This window comes from Pleuronectes platessa, chromosome 19, assembly GCF_947347685.1.
Source record: "Pleuronectes platessa chromosome 19, fPlePla1.1, whole genome shotgun sequence".
Taxonomy (NCBI): domain Eukaryota; kingdom Metazoa; phylum Chordata; class Actinopteri; order Pleuronectiformes; family Pleuronectidae; genus Pleuronectes; species Pleuronectes platessa.
In genome coordinates, this window is record NC_070644.1 from 17,730,644 (window position 1) to 17,751,338 (window position 20,695).

At 43.7% G+C, this 20,695-nt stretch overlaps 1 protein-coding gene across 2 annotated transcripts in view; it reads left to right on the forward strand.

Annotated features, from left to right (window-relative positions):
- cntfr (ciliary neurotrophic factor receptor) overlaps nt 1-18,687 on the forward strand; it is a 190,721-nt gene extending 172,034 nt beyond the window's left edge. For both annotated transcript variants that reach the window (XM_053410658.1, XM_053410659.1), the window contains 4 exons: nt 10,705-10,773; nt 11,084-11,204; nt 16,030-16,159; nt 17,031-18,687. In XM_053410658.1, the coding sequence (XP_053266633.1) occupies nt 10,705-10,773; nt 11,084-11,204; nt 16,030-16,159; nt 17,031 (321 nt within the window). In that variant the 3' untranslated portion in view covers nt 17,032-18,687. The remainder of the gene's footprint in view (nt 1-10,704; nt 10,774-11,083; nt 11,205-16,029; nt 16,160-17,030) is intronic.
- Nucleotides 18,688-20,695: the final 2,008 nt, after the last annotated feature.

Consider the following 20,695-nt stretch of genomic DNA (forward strand, 5'->3'; position numbering starts at 1 on the left):
GCACCTCCGCCCAGTTTATTAAGTGCTGAGGGGGAAACCGTGGCGGCGGTGCTACAAGAAAGTGTGTGTGATGTAGTTAATAGATAATTAACTGATCTCTGCTCTCGGAATTTCCATTTGCATAATTAGCCCAAATTAATTCAAGAACGGTCTTGCAACAGGTCAGTTTGTGATGGAAATCAGAAACAACCAGCACATAAAACTGATTGTTGTTTTACATAAAATTTGACTCTCACCCATCTCCAGTCTTTAGTTTAAAAAGAAAACTTGATAATGGTAACATAAAAAGATTTAGATACTAAATTATCATCCCTTCACATAAATCATTAAGTGGCGTCTAACGAGGCTGTCAAAATAAGATACCCCCGTTTATATACATCATTAATTGTAGCCTCAGAGGTTGAATGCTAATTAAAGTGTTGCTGAGCAATTAACTTTGACAGCAGAGGTGAGAGAGAACGGCTTTCACATGTAGTTAGAATGAATAACAGGCTCCGAGTGTGGGAGGGGAGTCATATGTGGAGTCATACATGTCCAGGGACGACGGGCAGAGAATGTTGCGCTTATTATATTTGAATATTTCAAATAAAGCACATGAGTCCGACACTGCAGAGCACGGGAAGATAAATCGATGATGCGTGAGGGGGAAAAAGAGAAACTGGCGTGTGGACGGGAGCGTGATGAAATGGATGGAGAGACGTCGGCCTCCGATAGATAAATGGATGAAAGCGGCGCAGACGAGAGGAAGGAGGGAGCACGAGAGGCTACTTTGAAAGGGAAGTTTTAGAAGCTATCGCTTACAAGGTGTTTCAAGTTAAAGGAAGATAGATGAACGGTTCGGGGGATGAAAAGGAGGAGGAATGGAAAAACTTCTGGAATATGTTAGGCAAGAAAAAACTGGGCTGAAGGCGGAAGAACAGAACAAGAGAACTTTGGCTTGACTGTGATAAACCGATAGAAGAGTGAAACCTTAAATTAGGCTGGATTTTACCTGTAAAAGTAAGCATAAAAAGTTAAAGATCATTATAATAAGCATCTGGATGATTTGAAAACTGACAAAACTGCAGAAAACAACATGTTAGAGACGACACAAGGCAGGAAACCTGGAAATCAGAGTCAACTTTATAGTGTTCACATACAAGGAATTTTAAAAGGATGGTCCAAGAATATTTAAATTAGAGTGGTGGATGGTGCAGACTTCTTTCTTCGGAGGCTGCAATCAAAGAACGATTGCGTCACAGCGATGACACAAGACTCCGAGAAACAACGATTCTAACAGGTGGATAATTCTCACTCCAACCTGAATTTGATTTGCTTATCTTGAATTTAATTTAAGATTCAAACACACTAAGACCAGGTCTGTAGATTGTTGTCAATCTCCCCCCAAAAAAAGGCTTCAGTAACTTTCTCACACAACTCACGAGGTGGCTCCCGGACTCTAGACTATCTCCCCGTGAATCAAACGATGGTGTACGTCTGCAGAGATCGACTGCACACTGATCCCAGCTCCGGTTCTCGTCGGTGGTCATGAGAGGTGAAGCCGTGGGGAGTTCACCGAGCTGTGTGCAGGTCTCTGCCGTGAAGCTGCAGCACCACCTCACTAACTGTCCACAGCTGTCGAGAACTGTTGTTTCATGTTTCTTCTCTGTTCACTCTATCTGTCTGGAGAGGGTTTACGTCCTTGTAAAACACTTTGTACCACTCACAGGAAAAGTGCTATGTAGATAAAGTTAATCATATATTATTACTATTCATGCGTAAACTGATTATTATGTACATATACAGTATTTAACCCGTCTGCTGTACCAGTTGTCGACGGCTGCTTTTCTTGTCTTTTCTTGAATATGCCAGAACACAAATTACCGCTTTACACAAAGACAAAACAATGTTGTGTTATTGCAGGAGAATAATACCGACAGAATTATAAAGCTTGAGAAACAATCAAGATTTTATCTTTTAGCCACGGTACCCAGCCCGACCTATATGAGATATCCCTGATATTGTTGAAAATAGTGTTTTTTTTTTTTTTTGTGTGTTTATGATAAACTACTTTAAGATGCATTGTCCTCAGACTGGTACAGACACATTCACTCAGGTGCAACGAGCTCCGTTTCAGGACATTTCCTCCACAGGGCAGCGCACATGGTTAGTGTTGAATTCTTGGAATATGCTTGTTGACACACACATCAACAGTTGAGACGCCAATGTCTCATTCCCTGCGTGCATCAGCGCTCCGGAAAAGTGGCAATTTCATCACATTTGCCGCCGCGACAGGTCCCGGCCGTACCTCGTCTACCACTTCTGTGTGTGTGTGTGAATGACACAAATCAAATGACACTTCAATATGTGCCACAGCCTCCGAGCTTTGCACTTAAGTGACCGATCAAAAAGTCTAAAACCATAAAGCGGTGAATAAACGGCTTGAGGTGCAGGAGTTTGTCAGCTTTTCCAGGCACTTCCCTCCTGCAGCTTCTCCTGTACTTCAACCTGTGACTGAGAGCTAATCGTCAAACAGAGTTGACAGATGAAACTACGCCTCATCTGCATGCCTGCGAGAGTTCAGTACATTGTTCCGTTTCCCATGGCCTCATGTTGCATTGTTTCCATTCCTACCCCACGCTCCCTTCGCTGAGACGTGAACTCGAACTCTCATAGCAATTAAAGCACCGGTCCAGCGACTGTGATAAGAACAATTTTCAGATTGCTCAATATCATCTTCACGGTATGAAACTGCATCTGCTGTGCGGTAATTGCCCTTTGGGGACGTGGCTGAACTCCAGTCTGCTGAGAACCAGCGTTTCAATGCAGACACTCTCATGCAGGAAGCCATGCATACTGTTCACAGAGCAGTTACACTCGTGAGTGCTGCTGTGCATATGAATAAATGAACACGCACAAGCAACTGTAGACTGGTTCTCGTAATTTAAAAGATTAATATACATGCAAATGCAATCCGAAGCTCTCTTACATTCATGTACATGAGTTTATATCCAATAATAACAACAAACAGGCAGTCCTGGATAATCAGTGTTATTCTGACAGACAGTCAACACACTGATCCCCACAGTTCTCAAGAAGAACACAACACTCACGCAAGAAAGTCAAAGAACACATTTTTCTGATGAAGTTCTTGAGCTGCAGAACTTTTTGTGTGTTCAGAACTTGTGGCGTTTAAACAGCCTCTTGCTAACAATTCAGACACAGCCAAAGAAATAACAAATAGTTTGTCTGAGAGGAAACAAACAGAACCCGACCCCAAACCAAAAGGATTTTCAGTTTTTTGTGTCCCGGCCCCCGAAGCCGATGTTTTCCTCATTTACAGGCATGTGTAGTGTAAAACATGTGAAGTAGTGTTACAGATTTACAGGCCCTCCATATATAAGACATTGGAAAGAACATTGCAAACAGTAGAAAATTAGATTAGAGGCTCAGAGCCACAGACAGAGCGACTAAACGAAGCAGCTGCAGCAGAGAGGTGCACTTAAAACTCTTCTTTAGTCTGATCTGCATCCGCTCGACCGACAGCAGCTTAATTTATTTATTTATCCCACATTTATTTTTCTGCCATCGTCCTTCTGCCTGACACGCTGCATTCGCCAGCCGCCCATCCATCTCCCCCTCTCCCTTCCTTTGTCACTTTGTCTCCCTCCATCCTTCCCTCCTCTCTTTCCCCACCTCTCCTCGTCGGTGTCATTCCACCTTGCTGCGGGTCGTCTCCTCCACCAGCTCGCCCGCCTAGTAATGGTCTTTGTATCTTTGCCAAAAGTCACTCCCGTCCCTGCGAGCACTTAGATGAATCGATAGGGAGCCAGGAGATGTGTGTGTGTGTCTGTGTGTGTGTGTGTGTGTGTTGTGTGATGCTAAGTACGTCACCGACAGTAGATACACTCTTCGTATGTGATGGTGCATGGTTACATTATTATTATGACAGAGAGATTGACACTGAATACGAGGTTATTCCATCCAGTCTGACACTGAAGGTAATGAGTGCTTCAGATTCCCTCTCCCTCCATTTTCTGCAGTTTCCAGTCCTCCCGGTTTCATTCTCACCTTCCCACTGCTGCTTCTCCCCCCCCCCCCCCCCCCATCAGCAATCCCAGGGTTTCACCATCACCCCACTCATCTTTCCCTCTATCCCTCCATCCATGCATTAAGCCGGCTATCTAACCATCCACCCCTCAAGCCATCCATTTGTATCCATAGGTGCACATGATAAATGTTTAGACCTTGTTTGGGGAAAACATCCCATCTAAAGGACACTGCCAGAGACAGACCATTTATCAAATCCCATCTTTTTAACACACACAAAAACACACACACACACACACACACACACACACACACAGCAGCAGATTCAGTGCTGTCACGTATGAAAGTCATCATCATTCGCCTCTGCTGTCGAATTACATTAAACTCAAATTGTGTTCTTTACCAAAATCCACACGGGGATAAATACTGTGCATCTGTTGTGAGCTTCAAATCAACAATATCTCCTTTAATTTAAACTGGCCTTCTGTTCTCATTCTGTTAGTATAGAAAACTTTATAATGTATAATGGAAGGAGAGAGGGGGCAGTAGAGGAAAAGTATATAAAGTAAAGCAGACGTGCAACATGGAGGCGGCTGCTCTCTTCGTTAAACACTATAATAGAAAGCGGTGTCACGTAGATCAGGCATCGGAGAACGAGCTCTCTTATCTCCAGCGTGTTACCCAGATTGCACTTGGGATATTTCAGTGTTTTCTATTCACGGCTCTTTGGAGAACTTACTGTGTAAGGGGTGAATGAAGACGAATGGCGGCCGCTGCCCTCTCCTCTGCCTCTATTGATTTCTAGATCACCATGTCAATCCTCGGGCTTTCAAACGCACACACTGCGATCCTCTCTTGATAAGTCAGCACACACACACACACACACACACACACACACACACACACACACACACACACACAAACATATATATACACACTGTGTTGACCTCGTCCTGGGAGCTGGTGTCTCATGGCCAATAAAGTTCTGATAGAAAGAAACAAGGAAGTCAACAAAGCTTGTTAATATCTGGCACACAAGGGGGATCTTTCATGCTCAGGAAGATGAACACAGCAAATAAAATAATACAATAAAGGCTCCACAGTGGTTGAGGATAGTACCGATGCCTTAAAGCTCATTTTTGGACAATTTTGCCGCTTTGACATTGTTTGAAACGGATGCACCTCCTAAGCTGTTACACAGGTTCGAATCCTGGGCTCTACCAGGGCCTATATGTCTGTCCTCTACGATACGTTGGAAACATGTGCAGGGTCCCCCTCCCTAGTCTCCCACTGTCATCCAAAACTTTAGAATATCCTGTTGATGGCATTGAAATTCATGAAAATATCACATAATCTCTGTGTACAGACGTATTCCCCGTCTTGTTAGGTATTCATGAGCATTTTTACAGAAACTGAAAATGTTTTCGCTAAAAGCTACAACTTCCCAGTGAGCGATGCCAGCTGCCGTTTGGCAACGCGGACGTCTTGGGAGAGCGGTGGTCGAGCGTGCACCAGTTTCACAGCTCATCATGTGCTGTCAGCTTCAAGCTTTCATCATTGCATCGGACAGGAGCTCATGGGGGACATTTCTTTTGGAGGAGGGGGGGGATGTTCGGTTTGAGGCTTTTTGACAAATGTTCCTAGTGAGGATGCAGCTCTGGAGGCTTCTTGAGCAGCTTGAGCTCAATCCGAAGCAGCACGACTCATTTTGCTCTAATTCAGTATTTTGGCAAAAACCCCAGATTTAAATTTGCCCTCATGTCTGAGTCTGATCGGTTTATTCAAAGATAATCTGTTCGTCAAATGTAAGACAAATGTGTTGTGATTTCAAACAGGCAGCCAAGAAAATTGATATGTAATCCAGAGTTAAATTATCCATTAAGGAAACGTTGAAATGGTGACGGCTCAGATTGAGCTCCAGGTGGAATGTAAGCCATGTTTTTCTTTAGTACGGCCCTGTACCTCACCTCTAAAATCAATGTCACGACTTTGCAATGTAGGAATCCACTTGAAAAATATATCTATCACATATATAAGGAATACATACATGCATTATCTACACGTGCATGAAGTCAGGCCCCTCACAAGGTCGGTTATAGACCTCGGCTCCATCAGCTAACATTCAATCATTCAAGCCACTCGTGACATTTGACGACGTCCGTCTACAAACTGCAGGAAAAACGCTGCCGGCCTCATTTGCTCAGGATCCAAAAGCTGCTGGCAGAGAAAAACCTGCTGACATTGACAGGAGTGTTTTCAGAGCGGATACCGGAGGAAGCAGGGGATCAATTCTGAATTCAGTTCTATCTCTCATGACGCGTTCGTGTCAGAAACATTTTTGACATGCCAGCGTTACAGCGTTAATACTCGCCGCCGCCTTCGCCGTGCTTCTGGAACTACCACCGGCTTTTTAAAGAGTGCTAGGTCTAGTGCGGGATTTTGCAACCGGGTTCCTCCCGAAGGGGGGGGGGGGGGGGGGTTGGGGTTAACTTCCTTTTACAGTAATTGCCGCTGCGGCGATCGGGGCTTCAAAGAGAGAAATACTGTCCGAGAAATTACCCCCGGACCTGGCGTATTCTGTGCGTGTGTGTCTTTATATGTGTGTGTGTGTTCTCAAATGGGGAGGAGAGCATGGTGGAAAAATGGGAGCTGTCAGTCAACCTAATGAGACCAACCTTCTCAGTGCGCACACACACACACATACACACACAGAGTGCCATCGGGCCAGTAGAAGTGCCATATAATTGGGTTTCCTTTCCAGGACAACAGACATGCTCACTGGATTAGATCTGACCACCGACGCCAATTCTCTCCGAGCCTCCCTCCCTCTCTCTGCTTCTCCTTCTCTCTGTAGACACTCACTTTTCTGCATTTCCCTGATCCCTCTCTCCTCTTCTCCTCCTAATTTATCACCCTTTTATGCCTTGTTCCGGTGTTTCCTCTTCCTGTTGTGCCTGTTTTATTGTCCTTTCCACCTCTGACCTGCTGCGTCAGTAGGGACCATAAAATATATCAGGCTATCATTCCACAGATTTAAATGTTTGATATGATTTTATTGGACGTACCGGGCCCATAATAAGACCTCGTGTGCACGTGTGTATTTGCAGGAGATTGGATGAATTCAAACTTTATAGATCCTACTTGAAAAGTTGTTAAAGACGGTAGGAGAGGAGAGGATGTGTGAAAAGTGAAGGGTCACTTCTTTTCCTCACAGTTCCTTATGCAATCCCTGAGGAATGTTCACATCTTCTCTCGCTGCCCCTCTCATTGTCTGGATTTGTGCAGAAGCTCTTGAAGTGTGTCTGCATTGTAGCTCTGTGTGTGTGTGTGTGTGTGTGTGTGTGTGTGTGTGTGTGTGTGTGTGTGTGTGTGTGTGTGTGTGTGTGTGTGTGTGTGTGTGTGTGTGTGTGTGTGTGTGTGTGTGTGTGTGTGTGTGTGTGTGTGTCTGTGGTGTGTGTCTGTGGTGTGCATGTGTGTGATTTATTCCACCGCAAAGCAATTGAACCCTGGTTCAGGGAGCAGGCAGAAATGCATTTGGGTTTCTCACCTTGAAGGAGGTCAGGAGATCCAGGTGGATTTCTGCTCTACGTGATCTCAGGTTCATCGTTAAACATCCATGCTCACATTCCCTGTTTACACCAAACAGACATAAGGTGTTTACGCATGAGATTTTCTCCTGAGTGACGACATTTAAGGATCATTACTCTCAAAATTGTCCATTTTGTGGCCAGTCCATTTGGCTTTATCATTATCATTATCACATTATATCTGTGGTTTAGTGAATATTTACCCTGAGTCAGGGGACATGATTATGGGAACGTAAATATTTGTGTGTGTGTGTGTGTGTGTGTGCAAACACACACAATTGCAAATACACTTTTAGTGAATATGCTCATGAAGACTGTTTTAATTGCAGCACCCAAACAGCTTAAGGATATTTTGAGCTGCTTTTACAAACGCAAAGAGAAATATCAATTTCAAATGACATAACCTTCCCCGTCCTTCACGTTAGACGGGTTGTTAAGCAAAGCCTCCACTGGAGGGTCACACAGAATCAGCACCGAACACAAGTCTCACTCCTCCGGGTCGTGGTGGCGTCAGAGGTCGTAGGTCGGCTCTCACAGTTCACGTCTACATATCTTAACGTTGAGGGTTGGGCAGCTCACATGCTCGGTCTCGCAGTGTGAACTGTGGTTTCTTCTTTGGCAGCGCTAGTGAAAGCCTTTTCCAAAAAACATATCTTGCTTCATTCTACCCCCCCACCACATCCCCTCATCTTTCGTCATCGCTGCCCCCCAGCCCCCCCCCACCCCCGCTCCCTATACTACGTGATATTAAGTGCTGCTCTCGCTGCTCCCTGTTTAGCCACTTGGCAACGCAGCAACACAATCCATCTCTTTGGAAATGTTTATCTCTAAGCTGTTTACGCTACTTTCTCCTCCACACACACACACACACATACAGTACACGTACAGTACACAGTCCGTGCAAATGTGCACTCTTGCCTGTACAAGCACTACTTCCACTTTAGCCTCGTAAACACCAATAGCAAAGCAACAGGGGAACACTGACCTGAGTCTAAACACGCGAGTACAAAGAGAAACAAACGGAGAGAGGGATATTTTCTCATAACACTATGAAGACGCTTGCTCAGATTTACATGAACGCAGACTCAAGCTGAACTTTCACAAAACATAAACGTTTGTATGCAAACACATGTGCACATTAGAGTCAGGACGGAATGCAGATAGAAGCTATGGTTGGATACGCTGGTTGGTGCACATGTAAACAGCGGAAGACATCGCACACATGTCTGTTAGCGCACACATGCACGCACACTGTATACAATGTACTCGAGTACAGCCCACGCAGGCACACAGCACTCAGCGGGAACATGTAACACATGCACACTCGGATGACGTTGTTATTGCATTCCGCTAATGAAATTAAGCCTGTAAATGTAGCGCTCGGTTGGACAGATAGGGCCTGAACTTTTCCTTCCAAAACAGAGGGTGAGGGCGAGGGTGGGGCCGTGGAGTAAAAGAGAGAGAGAGTCGGAGAATTAGAGCAGATAAATGGAGGCTGTTAAGATCAAGGCGATGTTGAAAACTGAGCGGTCAACTTTCCGGAGAGGCTGAGCGATGAGAGGGAGATTACAGGAAGAGAGACGGGGCACAGATGCTGGGGATGTACAAGGGGGTTATTTGTCAGATCAACTGCACATTTGCACATCCTGAAGAACTGAGGAGAGAAAACCCCGGTCGGAGGGTTTGGTTACTGAGAGTTGTTAAAAGGATGCACTGGTGTGAGGGGCTTCCCGACCAAATTGCAGACTGGAGATATCGGGAATATGTAGAAATCTAAGTTCGATTGACTTAAAATGATGTTAGCATGTTGACGAGAAGCCCAACGTGGAGGAAAAATCTAAAATTTGCAAAATATCTCCAGCATTATGAGATTTAAATATAAAACATCTACCTGGTCTAAAGTCAATTTTGTGTATAAATCCTTAAAATATCCAATAAGACAGTGTAATGTATTGCAGGTTCTCTCTTCTAAACATGAAATCCTCTGGCTAATTCCTTAGAATTGGTTAAATTATGTTAATTTGAGTTTTTGTTGTTGTATGTTGTCTATTTTACATAATACTGTGAAATACTTGTTAAAACGAAGGATTTCAAATAACCTACAGCTCTGGAGTCGGTCTGATTGTGTGTCTCAGTGTGTGTGTGTACAGTATGTGTGTGTGTTGCTGCACCGGCAGACTGCAGAAAGCAACAGAAACGTCACTAAATCATTCAATTTGACTTAGGGAGCAGAAAAAGCAGCGCCCTCCTCCTTCTCCCTATTTTTCTTTCGGTCCGTCAGACACTGGCCAAAAGGCAAACAAACGCACACACACACACACATGCACACACACTTGCACACACACCACTAACCATAAATTACAGAGCAGCAGCAAATCATTCTCTCATGCCCTCCCCAGTGACTCAAACATGCAGTTCATTCTCCGCTGTGCTTTGCAAATTAAAGTCTGCACAAAAGGGATTTTTTTTTATTTTGCCGTGCGTCATATTATGTTCCCAGATTATGTGGCATTGATGCCAGAGCTATCTGCTGTAATCATCAATTACACTGCTGGTGTTTTGCATGCATGAGTGTGTGTGTGTGTGCGTGTGCGTGCGTGTGTGTGTGTGTGTGTGTTGGTATGTGCCCTGCGTGTGGAGGCCGCAGGGACGTGGAGGTTCAATCGCTTCCACAGAGAAAATGTAAAACCCAGTGAGAATGAAGCAACAGACTTGACCTATGCACAGAATAATGATGGAAGGTGTGTTGTCAATAAATGAGGTTGAATTAAACATGGTAACTCTATGGCCCAGCGGAACCTACCCACCATAAAACATTAAAGGCCTGGATTTCTATACTGAGCACATAATTTATGGGTACAGCTCTGGTTGGAAGGACGTCCAGGCCCAAAGTTGACTTAGGAACTCATAACTTCCTATTTTTACTTGGGGATTTTCATCATTCTTGATGTTGGAGGAATTCCATATCCCTGGGGTCACATTACACATTCAGAAATCTGTGTATGATTTGCAACATGAGACCTTTAATCCTGAATAAGATTTATTTTGTTAATCACTATTAACCACCTGCTCTCCTCCCTTGGTTTAGGTGGAGTTATCGGACAGCATCTCCCACACCATCACTGATGCCTACGCGGGGAAGGAATACATCATCCAGGTAACGCCTCCATCTCATTGCTAATGTAAACAAGTCAAAACTGTTTTACACACAGTACATATATTAAAGCCTGGTCCTTTGAAATGATCTTATCACAATATCAAGCCTGGACTGAGGTTAAGAAGTCACAGATGTTAAAAGTTATAGATTTGTGGCTCCAGTAATCAGAGGCTTAGTGGTTTGATTCCCGAAAAAATGCCTTTCATGCAATTACCACAATATCTTCTGTTTAAATTTGCTAAAATATTTTATGTGTGTAACTTAGAATCTTGTGTCTAAATAAATTAATCGAGTTTGTTATGATCCACAGGTGGCGGCCAAGGACACAGAGATCGGAACATGGAGCGACTGGAGCGTCGCCGTCCACGCCACGCCCTGGATTGAAGATCCTCTGCCCATCACCTCCACGACTGAAGGAGACTTTCCCACCGGTGAGTTTTAAAAAAGCTTAAACTTTCTGTTCCTTCCCCAGGGAGAAAGTCTCAGTGGTTGAGTCAAGTACCGGAGCCGGTTAACCTCAAAACAAAACATCTCTGCTGCTCTAAAACAAAACCAGTCAGCTGAACTGATTCAACATGACAAGTGTAGCCTGTTCACCATCTATCTTCGTTTTTTTAAAGTGCCTCTACAAGTGATATTATTAATAATTATTATATTTTGGTTTCCTTTGTCGGTACTAGGGGGACATTTAGAGGAAAGTTCATATGGTTTATCCTCTGGAGATCATGACTGTATTTTCCCCAAGTCACACAGCAAGTGGATTGAAGATTAATATAGAATAGAGTAAGGAAGAAAGGAAGGAATATTTATTTAATGCAGTTGGGTTTATATCAGTGTTGAAGTCCATGAGCTGTAGAATTACCATCGTGAAGGAGATAATGCTGGATCCCTGTTTAATGTTGTTCTTTGTGCTCGCTGCTGTCACACAGTTAATTTCCTGAGCCGGTTAGGTATGAAATTAAGTTCAGTTAATAACTTCCTTTATCATTAAATTGAGTACACTGAAAGCGTTTGATAGCCTCGAACTTCTATCGCAGCTTAAGTTACAGGATCCGGCCGCCTCCAGACCAATCAGCACACATCAGCCTGCTTCTGGGAGAAAACTCTCACATCTCTTACTAAAATTTAAATTTGACTTAACTTACAGAACAACAACACTGTACTTTCTAGTTTTGTTTATTTTATGCATTATAAATGATCATTTAACATGCAGATCATTGTAGATCATTATATTCTGTGCGTGCCCTGACGTCCCCTCTAACACACACTCAAGGACAACAACTGTCTGTGGGTATTATCCAGCTGGCATCATCCCTTCAGCGTGCGGCGCAGATCAAAGATGGCTCGCTCGTCAAAATCCAAATCCGTCAACGCACGTCTCTGCAGCTTCTGTGTGAACACTTAATGAAAGTGGACAGGGTTCATCGTGCATGTGGCTGATTGGAACTTTCTAGATTGCAAATTCATATGCACCGTCCCCAGATGCCTCCCAGGCCATTACGATATCCAAAACTACATCAGTTACTAGAAAACTGTGTATAAATATAAAAAGGCCTAGTAGAAAAAACGTTTTCTTCTGGGGCAGCGTGTGATAGAATATTTTGAGACTTCCCAAGCCGCATCCTTTCAGAGTCCAACTGAAAAAGCCAAACCAATCCTATTTGCGTCTGCAGCTTCTCCCACTGTGCATCGCCCACCCATGAACAGTATCTAGCTCTGTAGCCCTCTTGCAATGAATTCTGGGAAAGGCTGGACCTGAGAGGGATCCAGCTGTTGGATGTTTTGTTGCTCAGGGGTGACAGGATGCTACTTTTCAGATGCATTGAAAGGAGCCTTTGAAATGGGACAACATGAACGTTACATTTTCAGGGCAAAACAGTGGAATACGACCCAGTGTGAAATCTTCCTTCACTTCTTTCTGTTTAATATGTTTTGTCTGTCTGTCTCTGTCCATTTAAACTTCCCAACTCTCATGTTTTTGCGATACAACAGTGACTCCTGTTGGACGCGTGCGGCATCACACTCTGAGCGTCACTACAGTCGTCACTGAATGAGCATGTTTAGAAAAACACGTGTTACACGGTACACACAGAACATGTTGCTCTAACTCAGACATGTCTAAACAGCAACACACACACACACATGCACAGCGTCGCCCTCTGACACACACAGACACACACACTCGCTCGGTACTCGTTGTGTTATTCTTGTTCTCAGGGACAGAACAGGAGGTTATTGAGATTCTCCTCATGCCTCCTCTCGATCCAGCTGCTGCTTCCCTGCTTCCCGTCCCTCTCTCCGTTCTCTCTTCTCTCTTTCACCCTCTTTTGCCTGAAGGTCTCTCGATCTCTCTCTCTTTCGTTCTCCCTCTCATTCTCCCTCTCCTCCTTCCTACGTCACACTTCATCTGCTTTTCTGGCCTCCCTCCACTTTATTTACAGATGCTACTTCCTGAATGACTGATTGCATCTGTTTAGTGGGCAGCTTGTTTTTTCCCCACTGATGTATAAAATAGATCAGTTTTTTTTTTGTTGTATCCCCTCGGGTCTTTAACATAAAGGCAGTGGAGGAGTAAGAGATTTAATCTGCCTGTTTTGATGCACATTTTCAATTTGTCAAAAAAAAGCTGAGAGCAAAAGCCACAGAATTGATGGAAAAACGGAAACAAAACACGTGTTTACTCAAAAATGATTTACTAGAATTGTGACTTTGGGATGTGAATCAACTACTTATTTAATCTGCACCCACCGGTCTGTCAATGTACATGAGGCTGAATCACATCTGCAGGGAAACAAGGAAAATATCTGATTGCCTGTCGATGACTGGACCAATAAACACCAAAGGTTCAGTCAGGGACAACTCGGCTTGTTAACATCTACACTCTGACCAATCCTATCCGCTCAGCCGAAAAGGAAATGGAATGACTCCTTATTGCGAAGTGTGGCGTCTGATCACACATTTACACTTTCTCCATTTCCTCTCTTCTCTTTTCTGTCCACTTGCCTCTGCCTTGTTTCCTCCACCTCCCTTGTTACTGTTATGTTGTGTCCATGAGGTGACGCACGCTCAGTGAAGAAGAGGAAACTGTTTCACTTCAGTTTGGTTCTGTCCAGTGATTTTCAGCCCATTACATGAGCGAGTGGACCAGTTGCAACCATCTCTGTTTTTCTTTTCCTCTAAAAAGACACAACCTGGACAGTGTAAAGCACTAAACTTGTAAAAGATGCATCGCCTCACTCATCCCTCACGTCCAGAAATATTTATAAAATGTCGTGGAGCATGATTATTTGAATGCAAGTGTTTAATAAGCAGCCACCGCGTATCTCTACATGTCACTTTCAAAGAATAGGAACAGGAAATCCACTTTATATATATATCAAGCTGCAAAGTGGCCGGTGGGCAGATGTGGCTCAGGAGATAGAGCGGGTTGTCCGCTTAGCATAAGGTCGGTGGTTTGATCCCCGGCTGTGTCCTTGGGCAAGATTCAGAATCCTGAATGGTGCCAGCAGAAATATAAATAGTATAAAGAACTTTTGATCGATAAGCATAGAAAAGCTATAAAACTTAACATTTAGATGATGTTGTTTTTGGGATCCAGGTACTTTGATTCCAGCGATAAACCAATATCTTAAACTCCACCTTGTTCTTCAGCGTCCACACAGATGTGTCTTCCTCACTTTGTCTCGTCTCCCTTGTCCTCGACCAGCTCGTCACCCCCCCCCCCCCCCCCCCCCCCAACTGTCTCTCCTCGCCGCCATCACGTCATTTCTGCATAAGTTTTATTTTCCTCACCAATCAGAAGCACAGTGTTTGGCTGCGTGCTGGAAGTTTTGCATTGAACGCCGTCACCTCTCTCTCTCTCTCTCTCTCTCTCTCTCTCTCTCTATTTCACACCTGGCTGCTTCTTCCCTAATACCCCCCCCCCCGCCACACAACAGTCATTAATTGGAAGAAGAGGGAAATCATATTCTCTCTCCAGTTAGAGAAAGAAATGCTCTGGGTTCTAGACCAAGCAGCAAACAGTGCACACGAGTTAATATGTATTGTGCCGCCTGCAGCTGTAGCAGTTGCCGCGTTTTGTAAAAACAATAAACCATTAAACTGTGATATTTTTATTTGTCACGCCGTGTAAAAACCAAAGTGAAGCTCTTAAAACATGCTTATGCAGAGGAACTTTTCAGCACGTTGGTGTTTTTGCCACAAGCTTTTTAATTGTACCGACTGGAAAAAAGCAGGAGAGTGAAATTATAACTCTTTTCTAATTTTATATGTAAATATAGTCAATAAATTTAACATCTCAACTTTGAGTCCAAGCAGGAAATGTGCAAGTAACAGAGGCTTAAAATGTGCACTTTACTTTGGGCGAAATTATCATCTGTGAGTCATATTCCAGAAAAGAAATGTCAATAAATCAATACACAGCTGATGTTTAGACAAAGTATTCGACCTTCACATCTTGCCAAATGAAAAAAAACATGTAAAACACATAAATAAACTGTCTTGAGTATTATTTACTCCTAAATCTGTCAAGAAAGGATGACGTCATTGTACATTATGGGAATTTTGGCATCACTGATGGTACAAAGGGTAAAATAAGGTTCACGAGACAGACAGATGGACGATAGCATAAAAAGTTACAAATCCTCATTTCTGTGACCTGAATGTGAAACCAGTCTCCTTATGCGCTGTCAAATCCAGATCTACATTCTATCAGGGGAGTGTAGAAGGATACGTTTTCATTGTGTGTATTAATCTGCTTCCTTAACGATTTATTAACTTCCACGTTCCCCATTTTCTTCCTCATCTATCCACCTCCTGCTCTTCACCTCAGGGTTTTTACCTCATCCTGCGCTTCGCTATCTGTTCTTTCCGTCTCCATATATTATCTCTCTCTCTTCCCCCCCCCCCCCCTCCTTCATGTTCCCCTCAGCTTCACTGTGAGTGAGATTTTTTTCTTCCTCTGTCCAGTTCACTTCATAACTGCCTTGACAAGTCCCGTATTGATTGAGGCTTGCAGATTAGAATTGATTTGGTTCTGTACTGTATTTTCTTTTTCTGTTTGCTTCTTCCCCGGCAGGTTGAGCATGATTCAGTGTCCATTCATCAAAATGATGTCCGGGGGAAGATTTAGCACCAGGAATTATATAAAGGACGAATTAGAACGAGGGTTTAGTCGAGTTTTGGAGTTGATTTAAAAAAATATACCAAGCAAATATTGTTGTGTTTTCTCATGGTTATTATTTTTCTTTTTTCCAGAGACCAAGACATCTCCCATCCCATCTTCCAACGCACCACAAAAGGCTGAACCTCCAGTGGGCCGAGCTGCCAGGCTCCTCACCTTCTTCTCCCCTTTGCTGTTAGGAATGCTGCTGCTGCTGCTCATGTGGTGAGAGACACACACACACACGCACACATACACACAAACACACACACACACGCCTCTAGTAATGAGTCGACAACCCCTCATCTTGGAACTTCAGTCACATATCTGCAGGTCGATGCAGGTCTATTGATGTCAGGAGCAATAACAATTGGGTTCGTTTTATGACCCAGGTGAGAGGGGGGGCTGGGGGTGTCAGTGGAGGGGGGGGGGGGGGGGGTGGGCTTCATGTTACTCTGCGGAACCCCTACTGGGACTGAAGTGACATTCAAAGCTCTCCCATTTCATTCATTTGAAAGGTTTCACCCTGTAAATCATGTGGTGATATCACGAGACTCGTGGAGGACGTAGATACAACCGGTGCTGAGATGGTGAAAGTCGTGCTCCGCGGTTATGTTGACGATGAAGGCAAACAGGAAATGGCTTTTGCTCGACCGTACCGACACCTTTAAACACGGGATATATAAACATGGCTGCACCTGAGAGAGAGAGAGAGGCAGCTGATGGGTTGAACCACTGGAGGGTGAAGCGAGTCCGGTGGATAAATCTGTCAGGAGCACTTCACACATGGTGGAAGGAGAACGACAGATTTATGATTTGTTTTTATAATGTGGGTCCGTAGCGTTTATTTTAAAATGTGAACACACACTGAAGGAAGATGAAGAGAGAAACAGGAAATGAACACACAGCCAGTGAAGGTGGTAAGGAACAAATACTTTGCTCGAGTAAAATGTTTGGTATTTCAAAGTAAGGCTACTTTGTATATTTTATAAACACTTCTAAAGGGAGGGGTTTATTGCAATCTGCCAACACACCACCAGAGGTCACTAAATCCTCTTGTAACCTTCCTAATTTGTGCCTCTGTCTCTTTCTCCAGATTCAAACGTCTTATTCCAGAAGGGAGATGAGAAGTCAGAGGAGGAAGAGGAGGAGGAGGAGGAGGAGGAGGAGGAGGAAGAGGAGGCGGCTGGTCTTTTTTCTATTTTGCACATGTCTCGAGGATTCAGTGCATTGATCGTTTCTGTCCATCACACACTCACTCACCAAGGTTACACAGACGTGAAATCAGACAATGATAATGCGACTCCGCATTTTTGGGATTAAATGGTGACAAGGAAGATCTTCAGAGGAGCTTCTAAAAGTGACATCATCATCATCATCATCATCAACAACAGCAGCAACAGGCGCAGCAACAAGAACCACATCAGCACCAATAGTCTTATATTGCCCCCTGGTGGCTGTGATGGGCCACAGCAGACTGACTGAGGGAATCTCCTCCTCAGAGCAAGAAAATCAACTCCAGGAAGAGAACAAAACCTTTTTTCTGTTCTTTTATTTTGTTCTTTTTATTGATCGATCGATTGATTTAGTCTTAATTTTAACCCTCCGCTAAAATCGTAGCGCTGCACAGACAAACACACACACATATATCGAGCCTGTGTGTTTGTGTGTATAGTTCCCACAGCAGTCCCCATACAGCTAAACCATCATGCCAAAGACTCAACTTCACCCCCAACTAGACGGCTCCCGAACGATTCATCGAGCTTCCTGAAGCCTGTGCCTGCCTTCGTCATGGGTTCAACACCCCACAAAATTGAATGCGTGTGTGTGTGAGTGTGAGTGTGTGTATGTGTGCGAGTGTGTGTGTCCTGCATTAAACGGTACAGGAATCAAACTTTGGGATGAATCGGAGGAACCCTGCAGCTCCTGTTTGTATAAACCAACCATTTAACAAAGACACCACAAATCTAGCCTATACTCAATCAGACTCTGAATCTGTTCGCCCCCCCGATGGCCGAGTCAGGAGCGGCGGCGGCGGCAGCGGCGGGTCGTTTTTTTTCCGATACAAGGACTAACACTTTGAAAATGTCGGTATCTGTAGTCTGGCTTGTTTAGACGATTAGCTTTACGTTCTGCTTTCAGCGCCCGGCGACGAGGACCTGGATTGTAAAACAAAACGAGTTAAGTGGATTTGAGACGGAACAATTCTTGTATTTCTTTCCCTGACACATTCTTTTTGTTTTGGATTTCGACTTCGTAACGAGGGCGACAAAGTGAAGCATTAAGAACGACCTGCGTTGTTTTATTTCCCCCATTCTGCTCTGTGCTGTAAAATACAATATCTCAAAAATACTGTTTGCTTTCCCGATTCTGACGCCTTTACAAGAGTCTCTTTGCAGTTTACATTTCAGTAGCCAATATCACCAGTTAATATTATGTTATTCAAAGGAATATTGATGTGTTTTATTGTATTTTTTTGATTTTATGGACAAATAATAAAAACACACATATAGGACTTTAGTTTTTTTTTTTCCTTTTTTTCAGACATTCATAATGGCTTAATTCTCCTTGATCCTATTTTGTAAACTATGATATGTAACTTTAACATTGAACAAAAAGTTTATTATTTAATAATAATAATAATGTATGTATTAGCAGTAGAATGTCGTAACCTGTACCTGGGGTCTTTTTTATAGATGTATATACAATGACAGGTTTCAACCATTAAATGTGACCATTTCACAATGAATGACGACACCGAGGCCTCGTGCTCATTTCGCCTTTTTCAAACACGGAGTATCAGAACCTGATATTTACAAGATGGAGGTGAGGGGGGGGGGGGGGGAATATATCAACCTTTAAACACAGCCGAGATCATATTTCGGTGTAATAACAGAGTTGATGCATCTTAGCTCCCACAGCCATAAACAAACACCACCTCATTTCAAGTTTTACAGATCAATACTCGTGACAACAACATTTTCTCTCAAATTGGCTGCCAGGGCCAAAGTATATTTACAGTTTCGGATTTATTGAATTGGTGTTTCATAGGTCATCGGTTTCTTTCTTGACATTTAAAATGTATCTTTCAAATGGTTTTGTCACCGCTGAGGATTTGTGGCCTTTATTATTTTATAATCTTTTTTATAACCTTATGCTGGATATGTTTGATATTTAGTATTTCAGATGCATCATGTTGAGCTCACACATAACGGCTGTTTGTTATTAAACCAGTTGAATCCTCTTCATCAGTGGAAGCAACAATCAGACTGAAGACTTCAAAGTCGAACTTATGATGCTCTCTCACTTTATTTCCTCCAGTGTGTTATGAAGGTTTTTGGTAAATGTAAAAGTTCTGCAGAGTTTAAAAAGTCTGTGGAGCTCGTCTCTGCCACGGAAACCACTGAAGCTCCTGAAACACGTCGTCAGCTGATGTTCGACACTTTGGTGGAACAGCCAGGGGACCATGAAAGTATCGACCCTGGCTGTTCTGACACGCCCCCTAGGAAAGGTTACACATGTAGACGAATGATAATCACCTGACGAGGTAGATTATGAATCATTGCTCGCTGGATGTGGGCAGCTCAGGATGTGAGGCACAGAGAAATCAGGTGTGTGGTCTGTAGTCCTTCATTTATTCCATTTACTTACATTCAACACCAGCCTCCGGACTCACCAGCAGCCAGGCAGCTTCTGCTCGTGGGCCAGTTTATCACTTTCCTGTCCGACATCATGAAGTACCGGCTGGTTGGACACAGCTGATATCGGGGCTCCTCCATCTTGGCTCAATATGAAAACCACATTTAAAATAAAAGTGGAGACAACTTTTCTGCCAAAACAACAGATTGAAGTAAAACTATAACTGAAACCACATTAACCATAACACTTGTCAGACTCTTACAATAACAACAGATATATTCAACAGAAAAATGGGAGGAGGATGAAATGGGCCAGATTTCCTTTTTGACCTTTACCTCTCTCTCGTCCTGTCTCTCTCTCTCTCTCTCCCCCAATACTCTCTCTCTCCAGCACTCGTTCTGTCATTACTCTGACGAGCTCTGGGACGAGTCAATACACCATCGAACTGCTGTAAGCCCCACTCCCACGTTTAGCGCCTCGTGTGGGTGTTTCATTCATTACTCTTTCCTCCTTTCTTTTTCCTTGTCTTTTTAGATTGTGGCGCCTATGAGAACCCAATTAATATTTATAATGACGGAGCATGACGTGAAGAAAGGGGGTGAAGAGGAGGACGCCTCTGTTATTGTTCTCCTTGTTTTTGTATTTGAGAAAATCCCATTTTCTGGGTTTAATGAAAACGAGTTAATAGGTGACGATTTACAATTTTTCACCTCAACTGAGCTTTAATTAAACGGCAGCGGAAATGTTCAGACACGCTCTTCTTTGTGTGCAGCCACAATGTGATCCGCATTAACCTCCTGTGTGTGTGTGTGTGTCTGTGTGTGTGTGTGTGTGTGTGTGTGTGTCTGTGTGTCTGTGTGTGTGTGTGTGTCTCATCCAGAGCCTGTTAGTTCTAACAGCCCTGCTCTGCTCTAATGACTGGTTTGACCTCTCACTGATAACTGGATGAATGACACAATCTCTGCTTCCCGGCTTTTCACTCTGTCCTCAGCGTACCGTCTCTCTCTCTCTCTCTCTCTCTCTCTCTCTCTCTCTCTCTCTCTCTCTCTCTCTCTCTCTCTCTCTCTCTCTCTCTCTCTCTCTCCCTCCATCGTTTATATCCTGTTTTCACTTGCTTCCCTC